The sequence below is a fragment of the Typopeltis vanoorti genome, chromosome 18 (assembly GCF_054136105.1).
Source record: "Typopeltis vanoorti isolate ZY-2024b chromosome 18, IOZ_Tvanoo_1.0, whole genome shotgun sequence".
NCBI classification, from domain to species: Eukaryota; Metazoa; Arthropoda; class Arachnida; order Uropygi; family Thelyphonidae; genus Typopeltis; species Typopeltis vanoorti.
This window is the reverse complement of record NC_143566.1, coordinates 98,678,290-98,702,614: the sequence shown is the minus strand read 5'-3', so window position 1 is coordinate 98,702,614 and position 24,325 is coordinate 98,678,290. Positions and strand designations below refer to the sequence as shown.

The 24,325-nt window shown below is 36.3% G+C and overlaps 1 protein-coding gene across 2 annotated transcripts in view; it reads left to right on the top strand.

Moving 5' to 3' along the window:
* The window catches only part of LOC150096980 (translation machinery-associated protein 16), an 85,938-nt gene that overhangs the window by 46,929 nt on the left and 14,684 nt on the right, over positions 1 to 24,325 (top strand). For both annotated transcript variants that reach the window (XM_090407966.1, XM_090407967.1), the window contains exons 3-5: positions 3,864 to 3,901; positions 12,421 to 12,505; positions 21,709 to 21,857. In XM_090407966.1, coding sequence (XP_090264092.1) covers positions 3,864 to 3,901; positions 12,421 to 12,505; positions 21,709 to 21,857 — 272 coding nt within the window. The remainder of the gene's footprint in view (positions 1 to 3,863; positions 3,902 to 12,420; positions 12,506 to 21,708; positions 21,858 to 24,325) is intronic.

The following is a 24,325-nucleotide window of genomic DNA, read 5'->3' as shown; positions in this document are numbered from 1 at the left end:
TTATGAATATTCCATTCAGAAAAGGTTATTTGCTGAACTACAGAACAGGAAATTATGACCAACCGAGGAGTATACTGAGTTCAGCGCAATGGTGTCTGTTGCTGGATGAGAAGAATATTGACAGTGCATGGGAAGCATTTAAAAAATACTTAAATGATACAATATTAAAATGTGTCCCTAGAGTTCGAAGAATAAATAGGGTAGGAGTCAAATGGATGTGTAATCTTATCATACATAAGGATGATATGTTATGAAAATTATAAGCAGCAGGTCAGAAGAGTCGCAACTGTTGTATGGAAAGCTAAGTCTGAGTATGAAAAGAAACTGGCTCTGCAAGCTATAGATAACCCTAATGAATTCTATTGATATGCTGCAAGTAAAAGAAAGAATAAATGTGAAAGAATAACTCTACTGAATGCAGATAGTGTGATGGTGACAGATGCAGAAAAGGTTGTTCAACTAATGAGTGCCCATTGAACTTGCTGATACCTCTTCACTGGATGAAGAGGAGGTATTAGAATTGTTGCATAAACTGAATTTTAGACTGGTTAAAGTTTGCACAAACTGAATAAGAATTCAGTTTGTGCAAACTTTAACCAGTCTATATAATTTTTGTCTCAGAACAGGGAAGATTCTGCAAGAATGGAAAGAATGTATGGTAATCCATTGCACAAGGGTGGTGCAAAGACCAATGTATCCAACTGTCGACCAATCAGTATCTCAGGAGTGGTGGTGAAAAATTTAGGAAAAGTTGGTTAGGGCTCTCGCATTCATAAATGAGTTGGTAGAGAATCTCTACTTTGTATAATGAACAGCATGGGTTTACTAAGGGAAGGTCAGGTTTTAGCAACTTGCTCGCATTCTATAATAATGTTACTATTGAGCTAGACAAGGGGAATGGATACACCATGATACTTTTGAATTTTGCTAAGGCATTTTGACAGAATGCAGCATGGAAGACTTGCATAAATTGGAGAATATGAGTTTGGATTATAAAATATTAGCAAGGATAAGAGGATGGCTGACTGACAGTTATCAAAAAATGGTATATGGGGGATGTGAGTCTGCAAGATTTATGGTAACCAGTGGTGTACCACAAGAATCAATGCTTTGTTCACTGTTGTTCAATCTTTACATTAATGATATTGGGAAGGATTTGACAGGTGACATACATCTGTTTGCTAATGATGCAAAGATAGGTGGGGTAATAAGGAATACAATTGATATGCAGTACTTGCATAATGATTTGAATAGGCTGGAATTGTGGGCGGCATGGGAAAATGCATGTCAGTTCAGTGTCATTAAATGTAAAGTCATGCACTTTGGCATGATTAAATATCCATTGTCGTACTATATTGGCAGGATTATGCTAGAAGAAACTGACCAGGCTAGGGTTCTTGGAGTGTTAATAGATAGGATGTTATAGTTTAAGAGCCATATGGCAAAGATTGCGAATACAACTCCGAGGATAATTGCAATGCTGAAATGAACCTTGACATGTAAAGATAAGGAAGTCATTTTGCTTCTTTACAAAGCCTTGATAAGACCTCAAGATTATTGTGCACAACTCTGGTCACCTGGTTTCCATTGTGACTCTGATATGGTGGAAATGTGTTAAAAATGATATCACGATTGTGGAATGCTGTATATGAAGACAGAGTGAGAATTTGTAGACTGCAGATACTAGTAGATAGGAGAAAGAGGGATGATATGATTGAGACTTATAAACTTCTGAAATGATCATACAGGATTTCACTTGATGTTCTTTTCCATTTTATGAAGGGTGTGGAAAGGGTAAGTGGGAATCCTTGGAAGCTGAGAATGAATGTCATTAAGAAGGGAAGAGATCTAGAGTTTTTTCTCATAGAGCGGTCTGATTGGAATTGATTGCCATCTGATGTGTGTGCAACAGTGGAAATGAATTCAAGAACAAGTGTGATAGCTGGTGTGTGTGTAGTATGTGGCTTCTCTCGTTGAGTTCCTGGATGCCTTTCTTAATAATAATTAATGCAGTGGGTTAATAGAGACATAACTTTTTTTTTGATAAGTTATCCTTTAAAATGCAATTCTCGTATATGTGGATCGTGTTGTATTTTATATAGTTCGTTTATTGGTCCAGTTATTTTCAAAAGCCATCTTACTATCACATTTATATATACGTAGGCTGTTCAATAAGTTATAAGACTATGTTTATACAGAAAACAGATTACCTTTAATCGTCATCATTTACACGGTCTTTTTCAAAGTAACTACAGTGGGATGTGATATATTTGTCCCAACGTTGCGTCCACTTCTTAAACACATGTGAAAGTCCATTTTTTGAGAGTTCTTTCAAAATTGCCTCTGCAGCTTTTACACATGCTTTGTTGCTTTTGAAATGGCAGCCTCTTGGTGGTTTCTTGAGCTGAGGAAACAGCCAGAAATCTCACGGTGCGAGATCAGGACTGTATGGAGGGTGTAGTAGGATATCTGTGTTGTTCTTCTGCAAAACGTCCACTGCACAACCAGCAATATGTGGCTTTGCCTTATCGTGGTGCAATAAGAAGCCATTCTTCAGCAATGGACGCTTCCTTTTGACGTGCTGTACCTTTGTCCGTAAAACATCTGCATAGTATGAGCCGTTTACAGTATTCCTGGGTTCTATAGCATGTTGGTAAACAATGGCTTCGTAGTTAAAAAAAACATTATGGTCATAACTTTACCAGCTGATTTTACAGTTTTTGCCTTCTTGGGGGTAGGCAAAGACGGATGCTTCCATTCACTGCTTTGTTGTTTCATTGTAGGGTCATAGTGATACAACCAAGCTTCATCTGCTGTAATGATGCGTTTTAAGAAGTTGTCGCCTTCTTGTTCCAGTCTTTCTTTCTGTTCTGTGCACACATCCACTCGATGCTGCATTTGTTCCGGTGTCAAGAGTTTGGGAATCCATTGGGCGCAAACACGTTTCAGTCCCAAATGTTCATGAGTGAACACTTCCCACAGAAATATTCAGGACAACATGCAGCTGGCATACTGTAATTCTGCGATCCTCCTTGATGATAATCACTGCTGTGTTGATCATTGTCTCTGTGATGGATGTTGAAGGTCTTCCCTTACGTTCAAGATCTACTTAAAAGTTTTATGCCAGCGAAAAACACTTGCCCTCGACATTGCTTCATCGTGAAAAGCTTCGCGTATCATGTTAAAAGTGTCCGATGGCGATTTTTGCAAACACACACAAAATTTAATCGCATAACGCTGTTCCAAGGATGCTTCCATTTCGACGACTGGTCGCAGCTTGTAGGCGCGTCGAAACAAGCTTGCATTTAGTCACGTGACGCTCTGGCACATCAGCCCATATACGCCATCTATCAACCTCTTTTGTTAATACAGACAGCAACATTTCTTTATTCCACACAAATTAATATTGTGATGAGTGGTTTCACGGCAGTAAAATTAGTCTTATTACTTATTGAACAGCCCTTGTAATTTCAGCATGAGAAATTACTGCAGCTGTTAGATGAAGTACCTTTGTCTGTATATGTTGTGAATGCATCCAACGTGATGGATCCCCTTCCATTCAGCAAAGACATTCTGCCATCCTCAGTGACCTATAGTGAGCTATGGGTGTCACACACAGATTTACAGTTCATGGTTAACTCCAAACACTTCACCAGGCAAATATCTGCTAGTTTTAAATTGTTAAATTATTATTCTTAAAGTAGTCATAGTGCTATAATCATTCAATCAGCTCCATGTTGATATGAAGTTGACTCAAAAGATCTCTGCTATAAGTTGAAGTTTAATATTCTACCTGACTCATTCTGTCTTATATGTGTGTGTATATAAAGGTTATAAATTATATATGGTTTACTGTTTTTCAGGAGAAAAGATGAATTGAATATCAAACAGTTTTCTAAATGTAAGTCATAGTTTTAATTATTAAATGAAGTAATTGGTATAAAATTTGAAAACATTTTGCAGGCTTGGATAATTCAAAATAGGGTTGATAAACTTAGCGCTATAGCCTGGTGTTTTGGTTGCAGATACTTGAAGGTGTAATCCCAGTATGTTCAAGTATAGTTTCTCATTTTGGATAAAGAAAATATAATGCAATGTACTTGAGCCTCCATAGCTCAGTCAGTGTAGACGAAGCCCTTTGGTCGGAAAGACCTGGGTTCAATTGTCGTCAGTGACATCAGGAAACCTTTATCTGGTCTCATATGGAGGTAGATGGTTTTTTCTCCCAGAAACTCAGGTTTTTCGTCCCTCAGAACAGGCATACTGGCCAATTGAACACAATTTACAGACAAGAACACTTGTCTTAGGGGTAACCGTTATGCCTTATCCTTGTGTTACGGTTAGGAAATCCAAGGATGCTTGGAAGGCCATGGGCACTTTAACTGCCTGTTAAAGCCACTGAAAAAAAAATGCACTCTATTATATTGGTGGTAATGTATACATTAGGAATCATGAAAAATGATTTGGGAGTAATGAATAGAAAACAGTTGTAGTTTAATAGGTTATCTATAATGATGATGTTTACACAAATGATTACTAAACTGATGCAGAGGATGCTCACAAGTTGTGACAAAGTAATTCCATTATACAAGTCATTGATCTGCATTTGAACTATTGTGCACTGATTTAATCATCTGGTGTGTGCAGATATTATCCTACGACCCATGGTGTCACAGACTCATCTAAGAGATCCCTTTTGTCATACACACAGCTCATCATATTGTGCTTTAAACACATCCAAATTCTCTGCAGACACCACACTCTCAGGCAATGCATTCCAGTCATTCACAACTCTCTCCATGCAAGAAACCTGCTTCTTCTCAGTCCCTTTTCTGACATGCTATAGGTCTTGTGACCAGTACTATGTCAGAATTCTTGTTGAGAGGCTTATACGCTGGTTAAACATGATAACTAATATTTAAGGAATTGACAGCATATACTAGAAATATAGATTAAATAAACTTTAATGTATACTTTCCGATATTTCGGCAAACGTCACGTTGCCATCTTCTTGGGAACTTACTACAAAGACACGTGCACACAAGTACTAATAACAGCAAATAAGACTGAATCTAGGAAGCTAGCGTTTTCCTAAAGTCCTGATGGTGCTCCCTGGCGGGCTATATTGGTAGTTCTTGGCCTTTGGGCTGAAGTTCTTCTGATAAAAGTTTCCCAAATTTGGGGCAGTCTCATGCATCCAAATTTGTTGAGGTTTGGCATGTTCCTAATCAGCCTCGGCCGTTAGGAACATGCCAAACCTCAACAAATTTGGATACATGAGACTGCCCCAAATTTGGGAAACTTTTATCAGAAGAACTTCAGCCCAAAGGCCAAGAACTACCAATATAGCCCGCCAGGGGGCACCATCAGGACTTTAGGAAAACGCTAGCTTCCTAGATTCAGTCTCATTTGCTGTTATTAGTACTTGTGTGCACGTGTCTTTGTAGAAAGTTCCCAAGAAGATGGCAACGTGACGTTCACCGAAATATCGGAAAGTATATATTAAAGTTTCTTTAATCTATATTTCTAGTATACCTGTCAATTCCTTAAATATTAGTTATCATTACTATGTCAGAAATTACAAAGATCAGTTTCTGATATGATTGAATTATTAATATTTTTTTAAAGAAATAATCAGTACAAGTGATATATTGATGATTATATAACTGGCAATACTGAAGATGGCAATGAACACTTTGCTAATCTTTTCTCTCCTATTCTGTATAAGTAACCATACCACCTGAGATTAGCTCTACTAACACATTCCTGGATGCTAATAATGTCAAGTTCTTTCCTAATATCCTCGTTTTTAATATGATATTGCCATTGATGCCATCTGTTCACTCCTATAATCTTTCTCAGGACTCTCATATCTGCAGTCTCTAGTCTTTGGTCAAGTGTTTTACTTCTGACCCAGCTCTCAGATCCATAAGTTAAAACTGGTTTGAACACTATCTTGTATACAGCTAATTTAGTGTTCCGACTAATTTCTCTCTTATTCCATATGAATTTATTCAGTTGACTTCCTACCATAACAGCTTTCTTGATTCTGTTGTCTATTTCTATATTTAATTTACCATCTTCACTAAAAATCGTGCCTAAGTAGCTGAAATGTTTCACTTGTTCCACAGGTTCTCCATTCACAACATAGTTGACATTTTCAATGATTCTGCCTACTTTCATTGTCTTTTTATTGTTGACCTTCATACCATATCTATTACAACAGTTATTCAATTTAGTCAGAGAATCTTGCAGACTTGTAGCGGATTTATTTAAAAGTATAACATCATCTGCATAAAGCAAAGAGCTGACATTAACATCTCCAATTTTGATATCATGTTTAATATCACTTTCCTTCATAATGTGATCCATATAGATAATGAATAATAGAGGGGGATAATGTACATCCTTGTCTCACACCAGATTTAGCATTAAACCATCTTCCTGTACTTCAATTCTAACTGCTGACTTACAACTCAAATAAAGACTAAGTATTGCTTGATATAATGCCCCATTGACACCATATAACTGCAGCGTATTGAATAGCTTCTCTCTTGGCACCTTGTCATATGCCTTTTCCAAATCGACAAAACTTAAATTCAGCTCTTTGTTATATTCCCATGCTTTCTCGACTATTTGTCGTAAAGTGAAGATCTGATTCTGACATCCTCTATTTGGCCTGAATCCAGCTTGTTCTTCACCCAGCTTTTCTTCCACAATTCATCTCAATCGTTTCTCAAGTCTACTTGCATAGATCTTGCCAGGAACACTCAGAAGGGAAATACCTCTGTAATTCTCACATTCAGTTTTATCTCTCTTTTTATATATGGTTACTATGAGAGCTCTACTCCAATCATCGGGAATTTGTCCCTCTGTCCAGGCATTCTGAACTATGCAGTGCAGCCACTGTAAGACTCAGCATTTCTGGTCGAATCTCCTGCCCTTTCCACATTTCAAGCCTTTCATGGCTTTTTCTCTACTTCAAGTATGGATATGTATCCCTGACTGCATGCCTGGTTGGTGTTTTTTACCACTGTGCTGTCATCACTGCTTGTTTCATGTAGCAGTTTTTCAAAGTAATTACTCCATACTTCAAGGATATCTTTTTCTCCCATTTTCATGTCACCTTTATCATCTCTAACTCCTTTTACAGCACTCTTTTCTCCATTCCTAAGCTTCTTCAACACTCTCCAGAATATTTTGCCACCGTCTTGATATTTATTTTCTATATTCTTGCCAAAGTCCTCCCATGTGTTTTATTTAGCTAGTTTTACACAGCGTTTAGCTTTCTTTCATTTGTCTCTGTATTCTCTAAGAGCACAAGGTGACTTATTTGCCAGGAACTTTTGATATGCTTTCTTCTTTTCCTTCACTGCCTCTTTAATTTCCTGTGTCCACCATGGTGTTCTAATTTTTCTATCCTTGCGGACAACTTCACCGCATGCCTCTCTAGCTGAATCAATCAGGGCTTAATTCAAGGCTTGCCACTGAATCATCAAGGTTTGATTCCTGTTCTCAAACTCTTTCATTTTTTCTTCAATATTCTTTGTGTATTTTAGTCTACAGTCCGCATCTGAGAGCTGCTCAACTTTTATTCGCTTTAAAACTTTCTTACATGTTATTCTTTTCGATATGAAATTCAATTTCATTCTGTTCAAGACTAAATAGTGATCACTTCCGATTTCAAATCATCTGTACACTCTGGTGTCCTGCACCAGGGAGAAAACATCACTATCAACAATAACATAGTCAATGAGATTTTTCTTATTCCTTGCCTCTTCTCTCCATGTGAATTTGTGCACATTTTTATGTTTGAACATGGTGTTAGTAATAACCAGTCCATGTCCTGAGCAGAAATCCAACAGATATTTGCCATTATTATTTGCTTTGCTCTTTTCTCCAAATTTTCCCAAAATATTTTTGTATGTCTCACACTCATTTCCTACTCTGCTATTTAGATCCCCAACAAGGACCAACTTTTCCTTTTTCATTGTGTCAGTTGCTTTTTCTAAAGCCTCGAAAAATTCCCCCACTTCTACCTTAGTAGAACCCTCTGTGGGATCATAGGCACAAATAAGTCTCATTGTCCAGTTTCCCATTCTCATATTTGCCCACATTACATTACTTGAGACTGACTGCCATTCAAGAAGATTAGCCTCTATTTTGTGTTGAATACTATCTATTCCTTCTTTTCCTTGATTGTCATTGCCTGAATATAACATTTTGTATTTATTGCTCAGAAAGATCTCACCAGTTTTTGTCTTTTTTGTTTCAGTCACCAGTATTATGTCAATCTGGTACTTATCTAATTCCTCAGCTAGCTCTATTTCTTTGCCATTCAGGCCTCTTATGTTGATAGTACCGATCTTTAACTCTGGTGATGTTGAGTTTGGGTGTGTTTTCAGATTTTTTCCAGTAGCTGACTTTTCTCTGTTCGCCCTGGTTCCCTGGCGGAAACAACAGGGGCCTTGTTTAACTGGGCAACACCCCATCCGGCATGAAATTTTGTCATGTTGTACCATCATTTTTTATGTGATATTCTTATGGTTTAATAAGAATACAATTTGGTCGGCTAAATCCCAAATTGCCAGCCCATCCTCGTTTGTTCAGTATCCAAGTAGATACCCAACAGGGTGCACCATGAGAAGGTGAGGATTGGACATTAGGTCAGAAGCCCTGGTCAGTTCTCTGCATTCCTTTAAAGACTATGTGGAGGTCTCCTCTCAGTTATACAGCTTTGACCCTTATCTCTAATGCTTTAAAAAATTCTTCCATTTCTTCCTTGGTAGAAACTTCTGTGGGACCTTAAGCACATATCTCATTTGTCCAGTTCCCCATTCTAATATTTGCACACATCACTCTTCTTGATATTGCCTACCATTCAAGAAAATTATCCTTATATTTAGTGTTGAATTTTTTATTTTTATTTTATTTATTGTTGATTTTTTTTTAAATATCCCGATAATGTAATAGTTTACAGCCTGGACCCTCACATCTGCACATAACTATTGTTTATGGTGCTCAGTTTCAGTGTGTTGTATTTGAATTTTCCATTATACTATATGCCAAAGATGGTTTTTGTATCACAAACCAAATATTCTTATGTCAAGCATGAAAATTGAATTTTATTAAAATATTTTTAAAACTGTGGTTACGTGTGTTTTCATTTTAACATGGGATTGAAAAGTAGATTGTGTATTCTTTTTCTTATCATAACAGAGAATCTGTGGAACAAAGAATAAACCTAGTGGACAAGTGTCCTTATAAATCACTATATTTGTGACATGAATTATATGGTTTAATAGAGCATATATCTTCTGGAAGAATGAGAAATGAAGGGCCTCCATCTGACTGGCCAAGAAAGGAATACAGTTATCATTTTCAGTTTCAAGCATAAATTATATCCTTGAATTAATGACATTAATTTTGTTTACAAGTTCTTGGAGATCTGATTTTACCATGCCACATGGCAAGAATATCATTCATGAACCTGTACCATACTGAAGAGTTAAATGTTCAATGCAAAAGAGTTGTTCAGATTTCTTCATGAGCTACCTAGCACGGTTGAGAACAGATTACAGCCATTGCTGTATGATGTGTGTGTATGGTGTGTGTACACGCGCGCGCGCGCACACACACACAAAGGGTTGTCTGAAAAGTAATCAACCTAACAATAAAAAAATGAATTCATAATTTCAGAATTATTTTTATTTTTCAACATAATCTCCCTTAAGACTAATGCATTTATTCCAGTGCCATTATCCCGTCTCTGTAGTGGTTCTTAGTAAGATCTGCAAAATACCCCTCTACAGCTGCAATCACCTCTTGATTCGAAGAAAAATACTGACCAGTGAGGAAGAGATTTAGTTTTGCGAAGAGATTGAAATCAGAGGGAGCCAAATCTGGGGAATAGGATGGATGTTCCAACAATTCATAGTGCAGATCCCTTATTTTCCCACTGCTAAAACACCTTTGTGGACAGGTGCATTGTCCTGATGAAAGATGATTTTTTTCTTCTGCAAACCGAGTCTTTACTCATGAATTTTTTCATCTAGTCTGGTTAAAAGATCGGAATAATATTCCCCAGTTATTGCTTTACCCTTTTCAAGATAATTAATAAACAAAATGCCTTTAGCATCCCAAAACACTGATGCCATGACCTTTCCTGCTGATGGAACTGACTTTGTCTTCTTTGGTGCTGAACAGCCGGCTTCTATCTGCAGTTTTGACTGCTGTTTGGATTCTAGTGTGTTATGGTGAATCCAAGTCTCATCGATAGTAATAAATCGATGCACAAAATCAGATTTATTCTTGTTAAAACACTCCAAGCACTGTTCAGAGATTTTCATGCGAGTGATTTTTTGATTTGCTGTGAGCAAGTGTGGCACCCATCTTGTGCAAAGCTGTTTCATTTACAGTCTTCGTGCAAAATATATTCTACACGTTCTTTTGAAATGCCTATAGTCCAATTTCACGCACTTTGATTCGCTAGTCATTCAATACCATATCGTGCACTTGATCAATAATTTCTTGTGGTACACTTTTTGGATGTCCATCACGTGGATCATCTTCAAGACTGGTACGGCCATGTTTAAACTCGGCAGCCCATTTTGTAATATATAGAATTTTCGAAAACAAAGGAGAAGAGTGCCCATAAACTTTTATGAATTTCTTTTGATGTTAAACCTTGTTTTACAAAGAATTTTATAACTGCACGATACTCAATTTTATCCATTTCGAGGGTTATAGACAATGTCTTTGCTTCAGACAGCTGTATAGAACAAACCATTTGATGGAATGACTTGCAATTTCACATGGATGCTTATGACAGATGAACCAACTTAGAAAAAAAAAATCTTGCTGATAATGTTGCCGGCTATGGTTGAGGCCGAGATGTTCTCAGACCACCCTCATATACATATTATATGTGTATATATATATATTATTATTATCTGAGACCTCCATGGAGTCAAGGACTCATTGAGGGAGGCTGTAAATTACCCAAGCTGTCTATCATAGCTTTCTTTAAATTCATTTATACTAGATGCACTCACTACCCCTAGGGGCAAATTATTCCACTCACTCACTGCTCTTTAGGAGAAAAACCTAGCTCTTACTCCTTTCTTGACTGAGAACAACCTTAACTTCCATGGATGCCCCCCCCCCCCGTTCTCTTCCCGCCTTCCATAACGAAAAATTTCATCATTTGAAATGCTAATACCCATTCAAAAGTTTATAGACCTCTATCATATCAACCCTCTTTCTCCTGTTAACCAGAGTCTTCAATCCATATGCTCACAGTCTGTCTTCGTAATCTAAATCCCATAATCTGGATATAATCTTTGTAACTCTTCTTTGCACCCTTTCCACAGCTTCTTTATCCCCTTGGAACCTGGCAGACCAAATCTGTGAAAAGTAATCCAGGTGTGGTCTTATCAAAGCTTTATAAAGAGGTAAAATTATTTCCTTATCCTTACATGTCAAGGTTTGCTTCAACATAGCAATTATCCTCTGAGTTGTATTTGCAACTTTTGCTATGTGACCTTTGAACTTTAAATTCTTATCCATCAATACACCAAGATCCCTTGCCTCTTCAGTTTCTTATAGCATAACTTCACTAATATAATATGCTGCTGTGGTATCCTGTCAAATGCCTTAGAAAAATCCAACATTATCAGTAGTGTATCCATTCCCTTTATTCAACTCGGTTGTAATATTGTTATAAACATATATATATATATATATATATATATATATAAACACCTGTGTGGATATTTCTGAGAACCAAGCAAGAAAGAAAGTGCCATTGGGAAGATATTTGATTAGAGTGTCCAGAAAAGACTTGGTATTTTGTTTTTCTTTATAGAACTAGATTCTATTAGTGCTGGTTGTTCAGGTGGAAGAGAAGGAAAGGGTCATCAATGTATCATAGCCATATAGGTGATTTGAGAATGGTAGTATGAAAAGTATGTTTTACAACATGCTCTGTATAGAAATTAGCTAGAGGATAGAGGGTACAATGGGCTTTCTCCTCTAACCAATCATTTCCCACCCAAAGCCATCGCCCAAATCTATGCTCGTTGTGGGACATGATCCTGCAGTCTGGTAGTTGCTTGCAGAATGGGTATATGAACCACTCAGCCAACCAGCTTGGATGTAGATTATTCATTTAGTAGCTTTATAGCTGGGATGAAAAATTCAGTCCATTACATTTCCTAATGGAACAGATTGTTTATAAACTTCAGAGAAACCATACAGTCTCAGCAGATATCCATAGTATGTTCTTTGTTTCTTTTTGCATCTGAATTCTAGCATGTAATACTGTAGATTCTAAGTGACTTCACTTGCACATTTGTTATACATTGCACTTTCCATCACTAAACAGATTTTATTTGTTATTGTTCTTTGTCTCTTTTATAGTGGAAAAGCTGAAGTGGTTTAAAAGTAATGTTGACCTTACAAAGACTGAGCTTTCTCCAGAGGATGTGCTGGATGCTGTAAACAGGTTAGTAATATTTTTCAGTTTCAAAATATTGCCTTGCTACCAATCTGCTTTTAATGACGTAATACATTCCATTAGCTGTTGTTCTCTAGCATATTTCAGTGAAGTTATAAACTATTAATCGTTATGAAATGCTAAACAAGTATTTATTCTATTTGGTATGGGCTGTTGTGAGTTGTTGGCAGGGGTTAACATTTATACTACACAATGCTTACTGCATCTTGTCCTCCCTTCCCTTATATTTCACACTCTTCAGAAGATAGTAATATTATTATAGTAAAAATTGCTTTTACCAATAAGTGAATAAAAAACATGAATTACAAGAGTCTATAGAGTATGAATTCCAGTATTCATTGCCAAATACAGTAAAACAGTTTACAATTTGGGTATATGCTATCATGGAGGCAATTTATCACCAGAAACATGGAGTGGAAGCTTTGACAATAATCAACCATGACCTTTAGCCATTTCACGAGCAAGTAAAGAACTCTAATATACATAGTATCTAGCCTTTGATCAAGTGCTTTATTTTTAACCCAGCCGTCCAGTCCATAACTTAAAACTGATTTAAGCACATGTATACTGCTAGTTGGGTGTTATGGCTAATTTCTCTCACATGCCATACTCACTGCTTGAAAAGAAGTCAACGGACACCATAGTGAGAGGAACAAACAGCCATGGCACCCACTTTAATAAGATGTAGGACCTCTTTTTGCTGTGATGACTGCAACAATTCTATGAGGCATACTTTCCACAAGCGTACAATAGCACTCAATGGGAATTTTGGACCATTCTTCCTGTAGGCATGTAATGAGGTCCTGGACTCTTGTGGGTGAACGTCCCTTGACATCACCCAATTCTCCAGTTCATCCCACAGATGTTCATAGGGTTGAGATCAGGGCTCTGTGGAGGCCAGTCAAGTGTGGTGACATTCATGTCCACAAACCATGTAGTTACAACAACAGCCTTATGATGCAGTGCATTGTCTTGCTGAAAGAGACAGTAGTCAGTTCCATAGAAAAGCCACAAAGTGGGAAGCATTGTACTGTCCAGAATGTTCAGATACCTCTTGGAGTCCAGTGTTTGTGGCACCTCAAATAGAGGTCCGATGCTAAACCAGGAAAAACAGCACCAAATTTCATAGTTGGGGTTGCACATTCTGGTAAAGGACATTCACCAGGCGTCTGCCACACCCACACCTGTCCATCTGCTGGGTAGAGGACATAGCATGATTTGCTGCTCCATAACAGAGCTTTCCACTGTACATGCTCTTTGCACCATTTTTTTTTTTCATGGTAGGACTGTAATATACAAGCTCCACATTACACAAACCAACATGTAGTGTCGTCTTCAGTATTACAGTCCTACCATGAAACCCATGTTGTGAGCCTCAGTTCTAAATGTTTTTGCGCAGATTCGTGTTCCAATCGATGCCCAGAACTCTGCATTTAATGTGTTTGCCGATGAATTGTGTGTGTGTGTGTGTGTGTGTGTGTAGTGGGTCATCCACTGCAGCTAGCACTTGTAGTTGACTCCCTATGCTTCCATCTCAGTATGGTATCACTGATTGTTGACCTGGGATGGCCCAATTTGTTAACAGTTTGCTGAACAGATAGGTCTGCAACATGTCATTTTATTACAACATCCTCTTTCAAATTCCATCAGTTCCCTACTTGCAGCCATTTCACCGGGACACAGTTGCACTGACTTGGGAGCATCATATTTCTCCAATTGATACTGGCTACAAACACATGACTCATTGTGCAGCATGATGCACCTTGCCCGTGGGGGTGTACATTGACTTATTTGAGTTTGGTTTGTTTTATTTGTATTTAAGTTGATGTCCATAACTCCAGCTTCACCATTCTGTAGCCCCCCTGGCCACATAAGCTAGTGTGTGTGTGTGTGTGTGTGTGTGGGTGTGTGTGGTGGGAAGGGAAGGATTGGCAACATTCATTGTTGACTGGAGTGAATTTATTTGTTATGAATATCTTTGGTAACCCATATATCCTTTTGGCAGGGTTAGAGAAAATACCACACTCTGCTGCAATTTCGTGTTTGTGTATTGGCAGATTCACCACATATTGTAATGAATTCTTTGATTGCAACTAAATTTGTGTGTGGGGGGGGGATGCGCTTGTTTAGGATATATTAGAAAACAGTAATTATGGAGAATGCTATATTTGGTTGGTATATTTGTATTACTAAAAAGTGTAAATATGTGAACCATCATTAATGAGCCATGTGAGAATGACAATATAAGGAAAAGAAAGAACAAGTGTGAATAGAAATGTTTTTATTGACAAATGAATAATTAATAATATATATTTGTTATATGTGTGTATCCTATAAGTTGCTGGGTCAAGCAAATAACATGCGATCGTATAAACTCTAGAAATATATATTTTCATTTATGATGGACATAATTAAAAAAAAACTATGAGGTGAGGGAAAGAGATTTGTTTGCAAACTAAATAACCAACCAGTAATAAACAGCAGCTATATACCTTTGGTAGCTTAGTAAATAATTATGGGGAGAGGCTGATCCAACTAATGTTGATCAGGTGATTCATTCACATAGGTGTAGCAAGTTTGTATTGTTACAGTACAGTTTGTATGTGTGGTGTATGTTTATTTGTTTAATTTATATTTTGCTTTGTTTTCTGAGAATTTCTTTTTTTCACTGATGATCAGTATGCACTTTTTTACATAGTAAAAATACCTAAATAATTTCCGTTCATCATTGGAATTACCCACCCTTTTACAAATTCTACATTCATTGCATAACTTTTTTCTTTTTGTCAGCAAAATGTACAATACCTATTATTCATAAGGCTGAAGAGTATGCCCCTTCTGTCTTATCAATAATAGATATCTGGCATATGCTAGTATTTTGTTATAATTCAACTACTTATAATACATAGAGGTATTCAAACAGACACTATACTACAGAAGCAAAAAAAAAAAAAAAAAATGTTTTATTACATGTAGACACGAGTATAATTAGACAACTAGAAGAATCCCCTCTCACATACGCTTACTGCATGCACGGTAAAACAATTTATTGTAGCATCAAACATAGTATCTAACTATGTTTGATGCTACAATATGATCCAATTCTGATATGACTATATCAGAATTGGAGACATCCCTATTTCTGATTATTTGGGAAACTGTGGAGAACATATATGCAATAACAACAGGAAAAAATTAATTGATTTTTTAGTATTTAATAGTTTAAAAATCATGAATTCATTCTTTAAATATAAAGACTGCTATAAATATACTTGGTCAGCACACAGTTTGCAGACAATTATAGATTAAGTAATAGCTAATAAAAAAACTTGCAAAATTCATTCTTGATACAAGAGTATACTAAGGTATACTCTTGTATCATGGACCACTTTCTTCTTGTTTCATACATAAGATTTCCACCTCATTGGTTAATGAGAAAAGCCCATTCATCTGAAATAGGGAAATCTCTTTTCAGATTGGCCTTTTAAATAACCTTAGCATTAAATGGCTCTATAAAAAAGGAATTAATGAAAAAGTAGCAAATATGAACTTAGGCAAAACTGTTGAGGAAGAATGGAATAACATCAAAACAATTATAACAGACGTGGCCAATAAATCACTGAGAAAGAAGTGGAAATGGTGGAGAAGAAAGGGAATTAGAAGATGGGATGATCAGATTGCCCAAATTATTGAAGACAAAAGAAATGCTTTTAAAAAAATACTTAGCAACAAAATCTCAAGATGGCTGTAGAATGCAAGAGAAAAGGAGTGATCACTAAACAAGCTGTAAGAAAAAAACAGAGTCCTAGGATAAATTTGTCTCTTAACTTGAAACAGATATTACATGCCTACAGTCCAAAACTTTTAAAATAATAAATAATTTAAATAGAGATCTAAGAGAAAATGCATGTCTTTCACTCACTGATCAGAATACTTGGCTAAGCTATTATAAAAACCTTAGGGCTCATAATAAAGATTTTGAAACAAACTTCAATACTGAGACACTCTTAGATCCAGTATCAATAGACGAGTTAGAAACTGCTCAAAAAGTTGTGAAAATCATAAAACATCAGGCGAAGATGGGATAAATACTGAATTAATCAAATGTGCAAGCCTAAACCTCAAAATTTTTTTCCTTAAACTAATAAATAAAATATGGAATGGTGAACCATAACCAAAAGCTGGCAAAAGGCAATAGTTATTCCTACACACAAGAATGGTGATATTAACAACTGTGAAAATTCTAGAGGAATTAGTCTCCTAAACTCTGGATATAAAATCTGTAGTAAAATTCTGAAAAATAGACTGTCCCATAGAAATATTCTGGTTTTGTGACCACATGTTTATTATTATTATTATTCCTGATACCAAGGAGTCAAAGACTCATCGCAGGGGGACACCTACTATACAACTGTCTCAACCATTACACCGAACCTCTACTATGAATCATCTCCATCTACCGCCCACCTCCACCACCACAACTACTAGTATTTTTTTGTTAGATTTTTTTTTATTAGAGAACTGTTTTTAAAATACTAAACAAGTACTAAAAATAAGCTGACAAGTTTTGTTAGTTGTAAGACTAACATCTTCAGGGATAAAGAGAACTAACAGTTTAAAGCGCAAACTATAGCAAATTACGAAAAAATATTCACTTGAGATTGACTGTCTCAATCATATTGCCTATCTTTTCCGCCTATCAACCAATTTCTGCAACCCACAAATCTTCAACCTGTTCTCATAAGGTTCATTCCATAGACCTGCTATCATCTTGGTCGCTCGTCTCTGGATCCTCTCCACCTCCTCCCCATCAAGAAGAAACCCTGATGCCCATAGCTGGGCACAGTAGTCTAGATGGGGTCTTATCAAGGCTCAATACAGAGGAACAATAACTTGTTTGTCTCTGTTTGTTAATTGTTAAAGTATTTTTCAGCAACCAAGTGATTTGATGAGCTAATTTAGCCACTTTTGCGATGTGAACCCTAAACTTCAACTCCCTATCCACCAACACTCCCAAATCCCTGGCCTCGTCAATCTCCTGGAGTACGGTTCCACCAATGTGATATACTGCTGCTAATCTTTTCACTCTAAAATGCATAACCTTACACTTTGCCACATTAAATTAACATCCATTTGCCTTAGCCCAGTCCTCCAAACTAACAAATCATCCTGCAAAATTTTGACATCCTGTGCACTCACTATTGCTCTACCTACCTTTGCATCATCAGCAAACAAATGAACACTTCCTCTCAGATCCTTTCCCATATTGTTAATGAACAAATTGAACAGTAGGTCCAAGAACAGAACCCTGCGGCACACCACTAGTCACAGGCCATCTTTTGGACTCTACTCCTGAATAAACCACTCTCTGATATCTCTCCATTATGAACATCAAAAAAGTTCATTAAAAATCCAAATAACAGATAGATACAACCGTTAATGTATGTTAGTTGGAGACAATGCTATTTGTTGTCGCATTCTGTGGTTCATGCTCACTCTGTCTGAGGTTTGAAGTGTGTAAATTTTTAATAAACAATGACCAAACTTGATTTAAAATCAAACCTTGGTTTTTGTTGCATTGTGTAGGAATTTTAGTCATATTTGCTGCCTCTTTGAATTTTCTTGTGAAACAATTCTTATCAATATAGGACATGTTTGTTCTATCCCAGAGTACATCATGACCGGTAGAAGCTGTGTTAACCACAGAAACCTACGCATGAATATAGACTGTCCCAGTTCTATGAAGATTAGATAGAAGAAAAGCAGAATGGATTCAGGATGCAGATGGACACTTTACCTTTAAAATTTTATTGGAAATGCATAAAGAGTATAATGTGGAAACCCATATTGCTTTTATTGATTATTCTAAGGCATTTGATAGAGTTCCTCATCATCTTAAAGCAATCCATGATACATATATACACAACATTATTGTAGTAAAAGTTAATGGAAGAATCTGACTGGAAACCTATAAACGGGAGTAAGGCAAGGCTGTAGCCTATCACCCATTCTCTTCACAATCTATATGAATTCTATAGTAAGACATTGGAGACTCACAGTACATGGTTATATCCCAGTTAATAAATGTACTAATATACACTGTCAAAACAATTAGGGGATATTGTAGTTTGTCAGATAATTATAAATTTCTGCAAATAATTATAACTATTGGGTACTTTATACATGAATAAATATTTCTTACTTATGGATAGGGTGTAATTGATGAGATATTGTTTAAATAATCGATATTTATTACAAATTTAACAAATTATACATTTTAGCTTGAAATAATTATAATTTACAAGAAAACCAAAATATCCTCTAATTGTTTGGAGCAGTATAGATACAATACTGTTTGCAGATGATCAGGCTATACTTGCAACCCTGAAACTGATCTGCAATACTCTATCCATCATCTTAATAGTAAAAAAATTTAATATGAAAATTTCAAAAGAGAAGACAAAGGTACTTCCATTAAGGAAAGAAAACCAGTAAGAAATAAAATCTGTTTGGATAATGCAATTATTGAACAAGTCAACTCTTTCAAATTCCTTGGATATCACCTAACCCTACAGAGAAGAAAAAGACATAGAAATGAAAATTACAAATTCAGTAGAGCTTTAAATATTACAAATCAAGTTTTTAAACTCTCGACGGTACAAAAGCATACCCAGATTAGAGCTTATAAAACATTGGCAAGACCAGTGCTGACTTATGGAAGTGAGGCATGGACAGTCAGAAAAAGAAATGAGATTTATGAGGAGAACTACAGGATACACCTTGTTAGATCATAAAAGAAATCATGGAAGAAATGAATGAAAAACGAATAATAGAATATATCCACAACTATATGGAAATGGAAACAGCACATTGAGAGAATGGACAACAGTAGAATCATCAAACAAATCCTTGAATACAAACCTGTGGGGAAGAGATCAGTTGGAAGACAATATAAAAGATGGAATGAGACTGTAACAGGTCCTGAGGCCTAATACAAGATAGGAAGATGATGATGAAGGTTTGAAGTAGTATTTTGTATGAAAAAGTTTTTGGGTGGCTGCAGAAGGTATAGTTGAAATATGGTTGTGCCAGGAAAGATCAGAAGTGCATGGCATTCCAAGAAGAGAAATCTGATCATGTTTGGATATCTCAGTGTTACTGAAGATAAGAGGGAGGGATGCGAGCTCTTTCTTGTGAGAGATTACACAGGGGTTTTGGTGGCATTGAAGTTTACATGGTTGTCCTTGCCCCACTAGGGTATAGCTGGATCTGAGTTCAGGTCCCTAGTCATGGTAGATCTTGAGGATTCTAATACTTGAGCACTAACATTGTTCAATGAAAAGGAAGAATGGAGTGCACTGTTGTCGGCAAAGCTATGGATAGGATTGGAAGTCTGTGAGATCAGGTCGTTTATAACCAGAGATAGAGAATGGGTGAAAGAACAGAACCCTGGGGGTACTTCTGCATTGGTAAGGAAATCTGAGTAGAGTAACCCGTCCACCATGACACATAGTGAATGACCAGTGAGAAAGTTACCGATCTAGTTGCAGAGTAAGGAAGGCATACCATAGGATGGCAGTTTGGTGAGTAGACTTGTGCCAAACCCAATCAAATGCTTTTGAAATGTTGAGGGCAACCACATGAGTTTCTCCAAATTTCTCCATGGCTTGAGTCCATAAGTGGGTGGTGAAAGCGAGATCATCTGTAGGTCATGAGTGGCAGAATCCATACTGCTAGTCGCCGATTAGTTGGTATGTCTGAGTGGTTCAAGAGTTGGTTGTTGATGACCTCCATAATTTTTGAGAGAACAGAAGTGAGAACAGTTGGATGATAAGTCATTGGTTGACTTTTATCACATTTCTTTGGAATGGGCTGGATGTGGACCTGTTTCCATGTTGTTAGGTAGATGCTAGCTGAATAGGATAGATTGAAGAGGCAATAAAGGTAGGTGTTAGTTCTAGGGCACAATTTTTTTTTACAGGACCAGATGCCTTGTTTACGTTCAAGTTATTCAGGATTCTTCAGATTTCTTTTTGTCAGAAGATTGGAAGACATGAAAGGGAGCTCTTTGTGGAGTGAAGGGAACTTTCCCAAGGTCATCAATGCAGGAATAGGAAGAGAAGAATGATGCAAGTAAGTTGGCCGTGTCTTTTGGTGAAGTGACTACAGTACCATCTGGATGTGAGAGTGGCAGAAACTTGGGTGGGCAGAAGTTGCATCCATTGGCCTTTAACATATGTTTATAACATATGGGCAGTGTGTACATATATGTAATGGTTCCTACACATTTGGTATTTTGTAGCAATGTATTGATTCATAATTAACGCTTGTTGTGTTGTACATTTATATCTGTATGTTCATCCAAAACCCAGGTGAAGCCACTAGGTTATGTGGCGAAACTAGTAGGTGACTTAGTAGTATTAAATCTTTACGACCAAGTGTTAAAGTTGCTAGATTTTTTAATATGCTTATTTTGTTATTTTAATGAATTCTTTTTTGTTCTGAATCTTTCAGATAATTGAAAGGAGGGACACCAAAGATCTGGGTTGAGTATAGAAGAAAGCTTGCTTTATAGCAGTGTGTTATAGCTACGCTTGCTTTATAGCTAAACTTGTTTTATTGAGGTGGATGTGAATAGCATCAACTTTGGATAGTAGGAGCAGAGCACATAAGCTCTGGCCATTTCCACTTTGCTAGATTTTTTAATATGCTTATTTTGTTATTTTTATAAATTCTTTTTTGTTCTGAAGCTTCCAGATAACTGAAAGGAGGGACACCAAAGAGCTCTGGGTTGAGTATAGAAGAAAGCTTGCTTTATAGCAGTGTGTTATAGCTGTACTCGTTTTAGTGAGGTGGATGTGAATAGCATCAACTTTGGATAGTAGGAGCAGAGCACATAAGCTCTGACCATTTCCACTTCCTTTGCATTGTCTGCATGCATATTTAGTCTTTTATTATACATTAGACAGAAATAGAATAATTGGAGTCATTAAACTGAAAATTTCATTTCTCAGTGCTGTCAATTCATTTCTCTCAATTCCATTAAATTTACAAAATGACTGAAAGCAAATACCTCTTAAATAATATGTATAAGTACTGGTACTTGATAAAGTGATGATTATAATTTGCTTAGATATATATAAGGAATTGCTTATTTTCTTGAATAACTGAATTTAATGAATTATTTCTAGATATTTGCACAGGTTTGATGTTGAACTAGAGCAAATAGATATTGTTAACAGCATCAGAGGTAGAAAATCTAATCAGCACGCTGCTAGACAAGACGGCATTCAATTTAAGATAAAGCGGGAAATTGAAGAGTTTGATACATGTGGGTTAGGTATGTCAACTATAATTTTTTTTAATTAATTTTTCTATGATAATCTTGCCCTTCCAAGTGCAACTGTCCACCCAAGGTGCAAAATGTGAGGCACTTCTTAGTATTGTAGTAAACTGAATTTGCTTAATCATACAAGAGGGAGGGGGGTCTGGAAAGTTCTGATAAACACCTAGAACAAAAATGATATTAAAGCAACTGATATAACCACAAGGAAGAACGTACGAGGATATAAGAATATAAGTTACCTTCATAACTCTGCTACCAGTATGTAATTAAAATAACAACACTGGGTTTATGCCATAAAGACTTAATACTATTAGTCACCTACTAGTTTCACCACATAACCTAGTGGTGAAATCATCTGGGTTTGGATGAACATACAAATATAAATGTACAACACAACAAGCATTAATTATGAATCGATATGTTACTAAAAATATCAAATGTGTAGGAATTGTTACACAAGTACAACAAAAACACATGGGGTGTGGATGCTGGCATGTGGAATCAGAGATGATTCCTTTTACCGTACTCTTTCTTCCATTTCTAAGCTTTTTCAATAGTCTCCAGACTATTTTGTCACCTTTCTGATATTTACTTTCTATGTTCTTACCAAAGCATGTTTAGCTAGTTTTACATAGTGCTTTGTTTTTTTACATTTTTCTATGAATTCTCTAAGTGCACAAACAGAATATATCTAGTAATGTGATGGCTTCATAACCTTAGCTGCATGAGCCATAATTTCAAACAACTACCATCTTCTTGCTTATGTCACCCTGTCATGCAGATGCCATGAAAAAGTTTGTAGAAACTCAAGTGGCTGTTTTTAAGGCTCTCAGTATAAAAATTTCTGAAAATCTTTCATGATCTTCTAAAATTAGAGAAAAGTAACTAGCCAGGCTCATTGTGATTTTCCAAATATTGGGGAAGTCCACCCAACCAAATGTGTTGAATTTGAATTGGTTTCAATGATCTGCTCTTGATTCCAGAAAAAGTCTTTTCATGCTTGTGTTTACTATGGTGAAGCATAGTAGTTTATGCCCTTTGATTCTGTGTATGGTGTTCAAGACATGTTTTCCAGATGGATATTAGCAGATCTTTCGGCTATACAAGATGTACAAATAAGGAATCTTTGTATACCCTGGAATTGAAAAGGAAGAAAGATGTTTGTGTGTGTGGGGGGGGGGGGGGCAATCAACTCGACATAAGATTTTGAAAACAGTGCAGGTTCAGAGTAACCATAGATATAAGGAATGGTAATTGTATTACTGTTATTTGTTTTTCAAACTCCGGAATGTTCAGGTGAAATTTGAGATAATTTCTGGAATAATCCCCTTGAAATAAATCTTTTCTCTCTTACTACTCATACTGGTAAGAAAATGATTCATTTGCTATTCTTGTTAGGCATATTATGTTTTTTTTTTTTTTTTTTTTTTTTTTTTTTTTTTTTTTTTTTTTTTTTTTTTCAAACTGAAATTTGATACCTATATTAGTGACAAATGTGTATCTGCGAATAGAGCACAACTTACAGGATGATATACCATAAATATATATGAAATAGAAATAGAATAGCACTCAATATATTTTTTTCAAACCTGCTAACATTTCAAGAACTTTTACATATTTATATATTTGTTAGATGTTTTTGATCCTACTTAGGGGGGGGGGGGTTTAAATCATCAGTTTTCTTCTCATCTTGTGAGATACAAGTACAGCACCAACATGCACATACTTTGCCTTTTTTTAGGATTGATTTCAGAACATTTGAACAATTTTTGTTATTGAATTCAAACTTTATTATTTACAGAGTTATAATACACGCACACAACAACAGGGGGGTAATAATGCAAGCAAATGTTTCAAACAAAAGCAGAATAGTATATTTAAAAAGTTCATGAATGTGTTTGAGTTTAGGGTTTTTTTTTTAATATGAAACATCTTATCTGTTAACAAAGAGGTGAGCATGGTGTCCTTTTTTTTTTATATATGTTGAGTCTATACACAAGAGGTTGGTTAATCAACCTATAGTATTTTAGTACTGTATATGAGCAGTGGGTTTGGAAAGGGAAGATGTTTACATTTGATTTAAAAGCCTGTATGTTGTATTCCTTGGGAAACACATAAGGAGAAGACTGTTCCACAACACAACAGTAACAGGGATGGAGGAGGAAAAGAAACTTGTTCTGTGGATTTCAAGGTGTACTGTGAAGGGATGTTGGGGCAGCTGCATGTGTTCCAATGGACTTGTTACTGAGTAGAGGAATTATTGATGCTATTTCATGTGAACATTTGCCATGGAAATATTTACAGAATAACACATGTTGCAGAAACCAAACACTTGTGTGAAAGTCAGAGGAGTGAGTTGGTAAGAGATGGGTTATTAATCAATCTAATTGCCCTCCTCTCTATTGAGTCAAGCATTTTGAGGGAGCTATTAGTGGTCCCACTCAAAATGTGAGAGCAGTTTT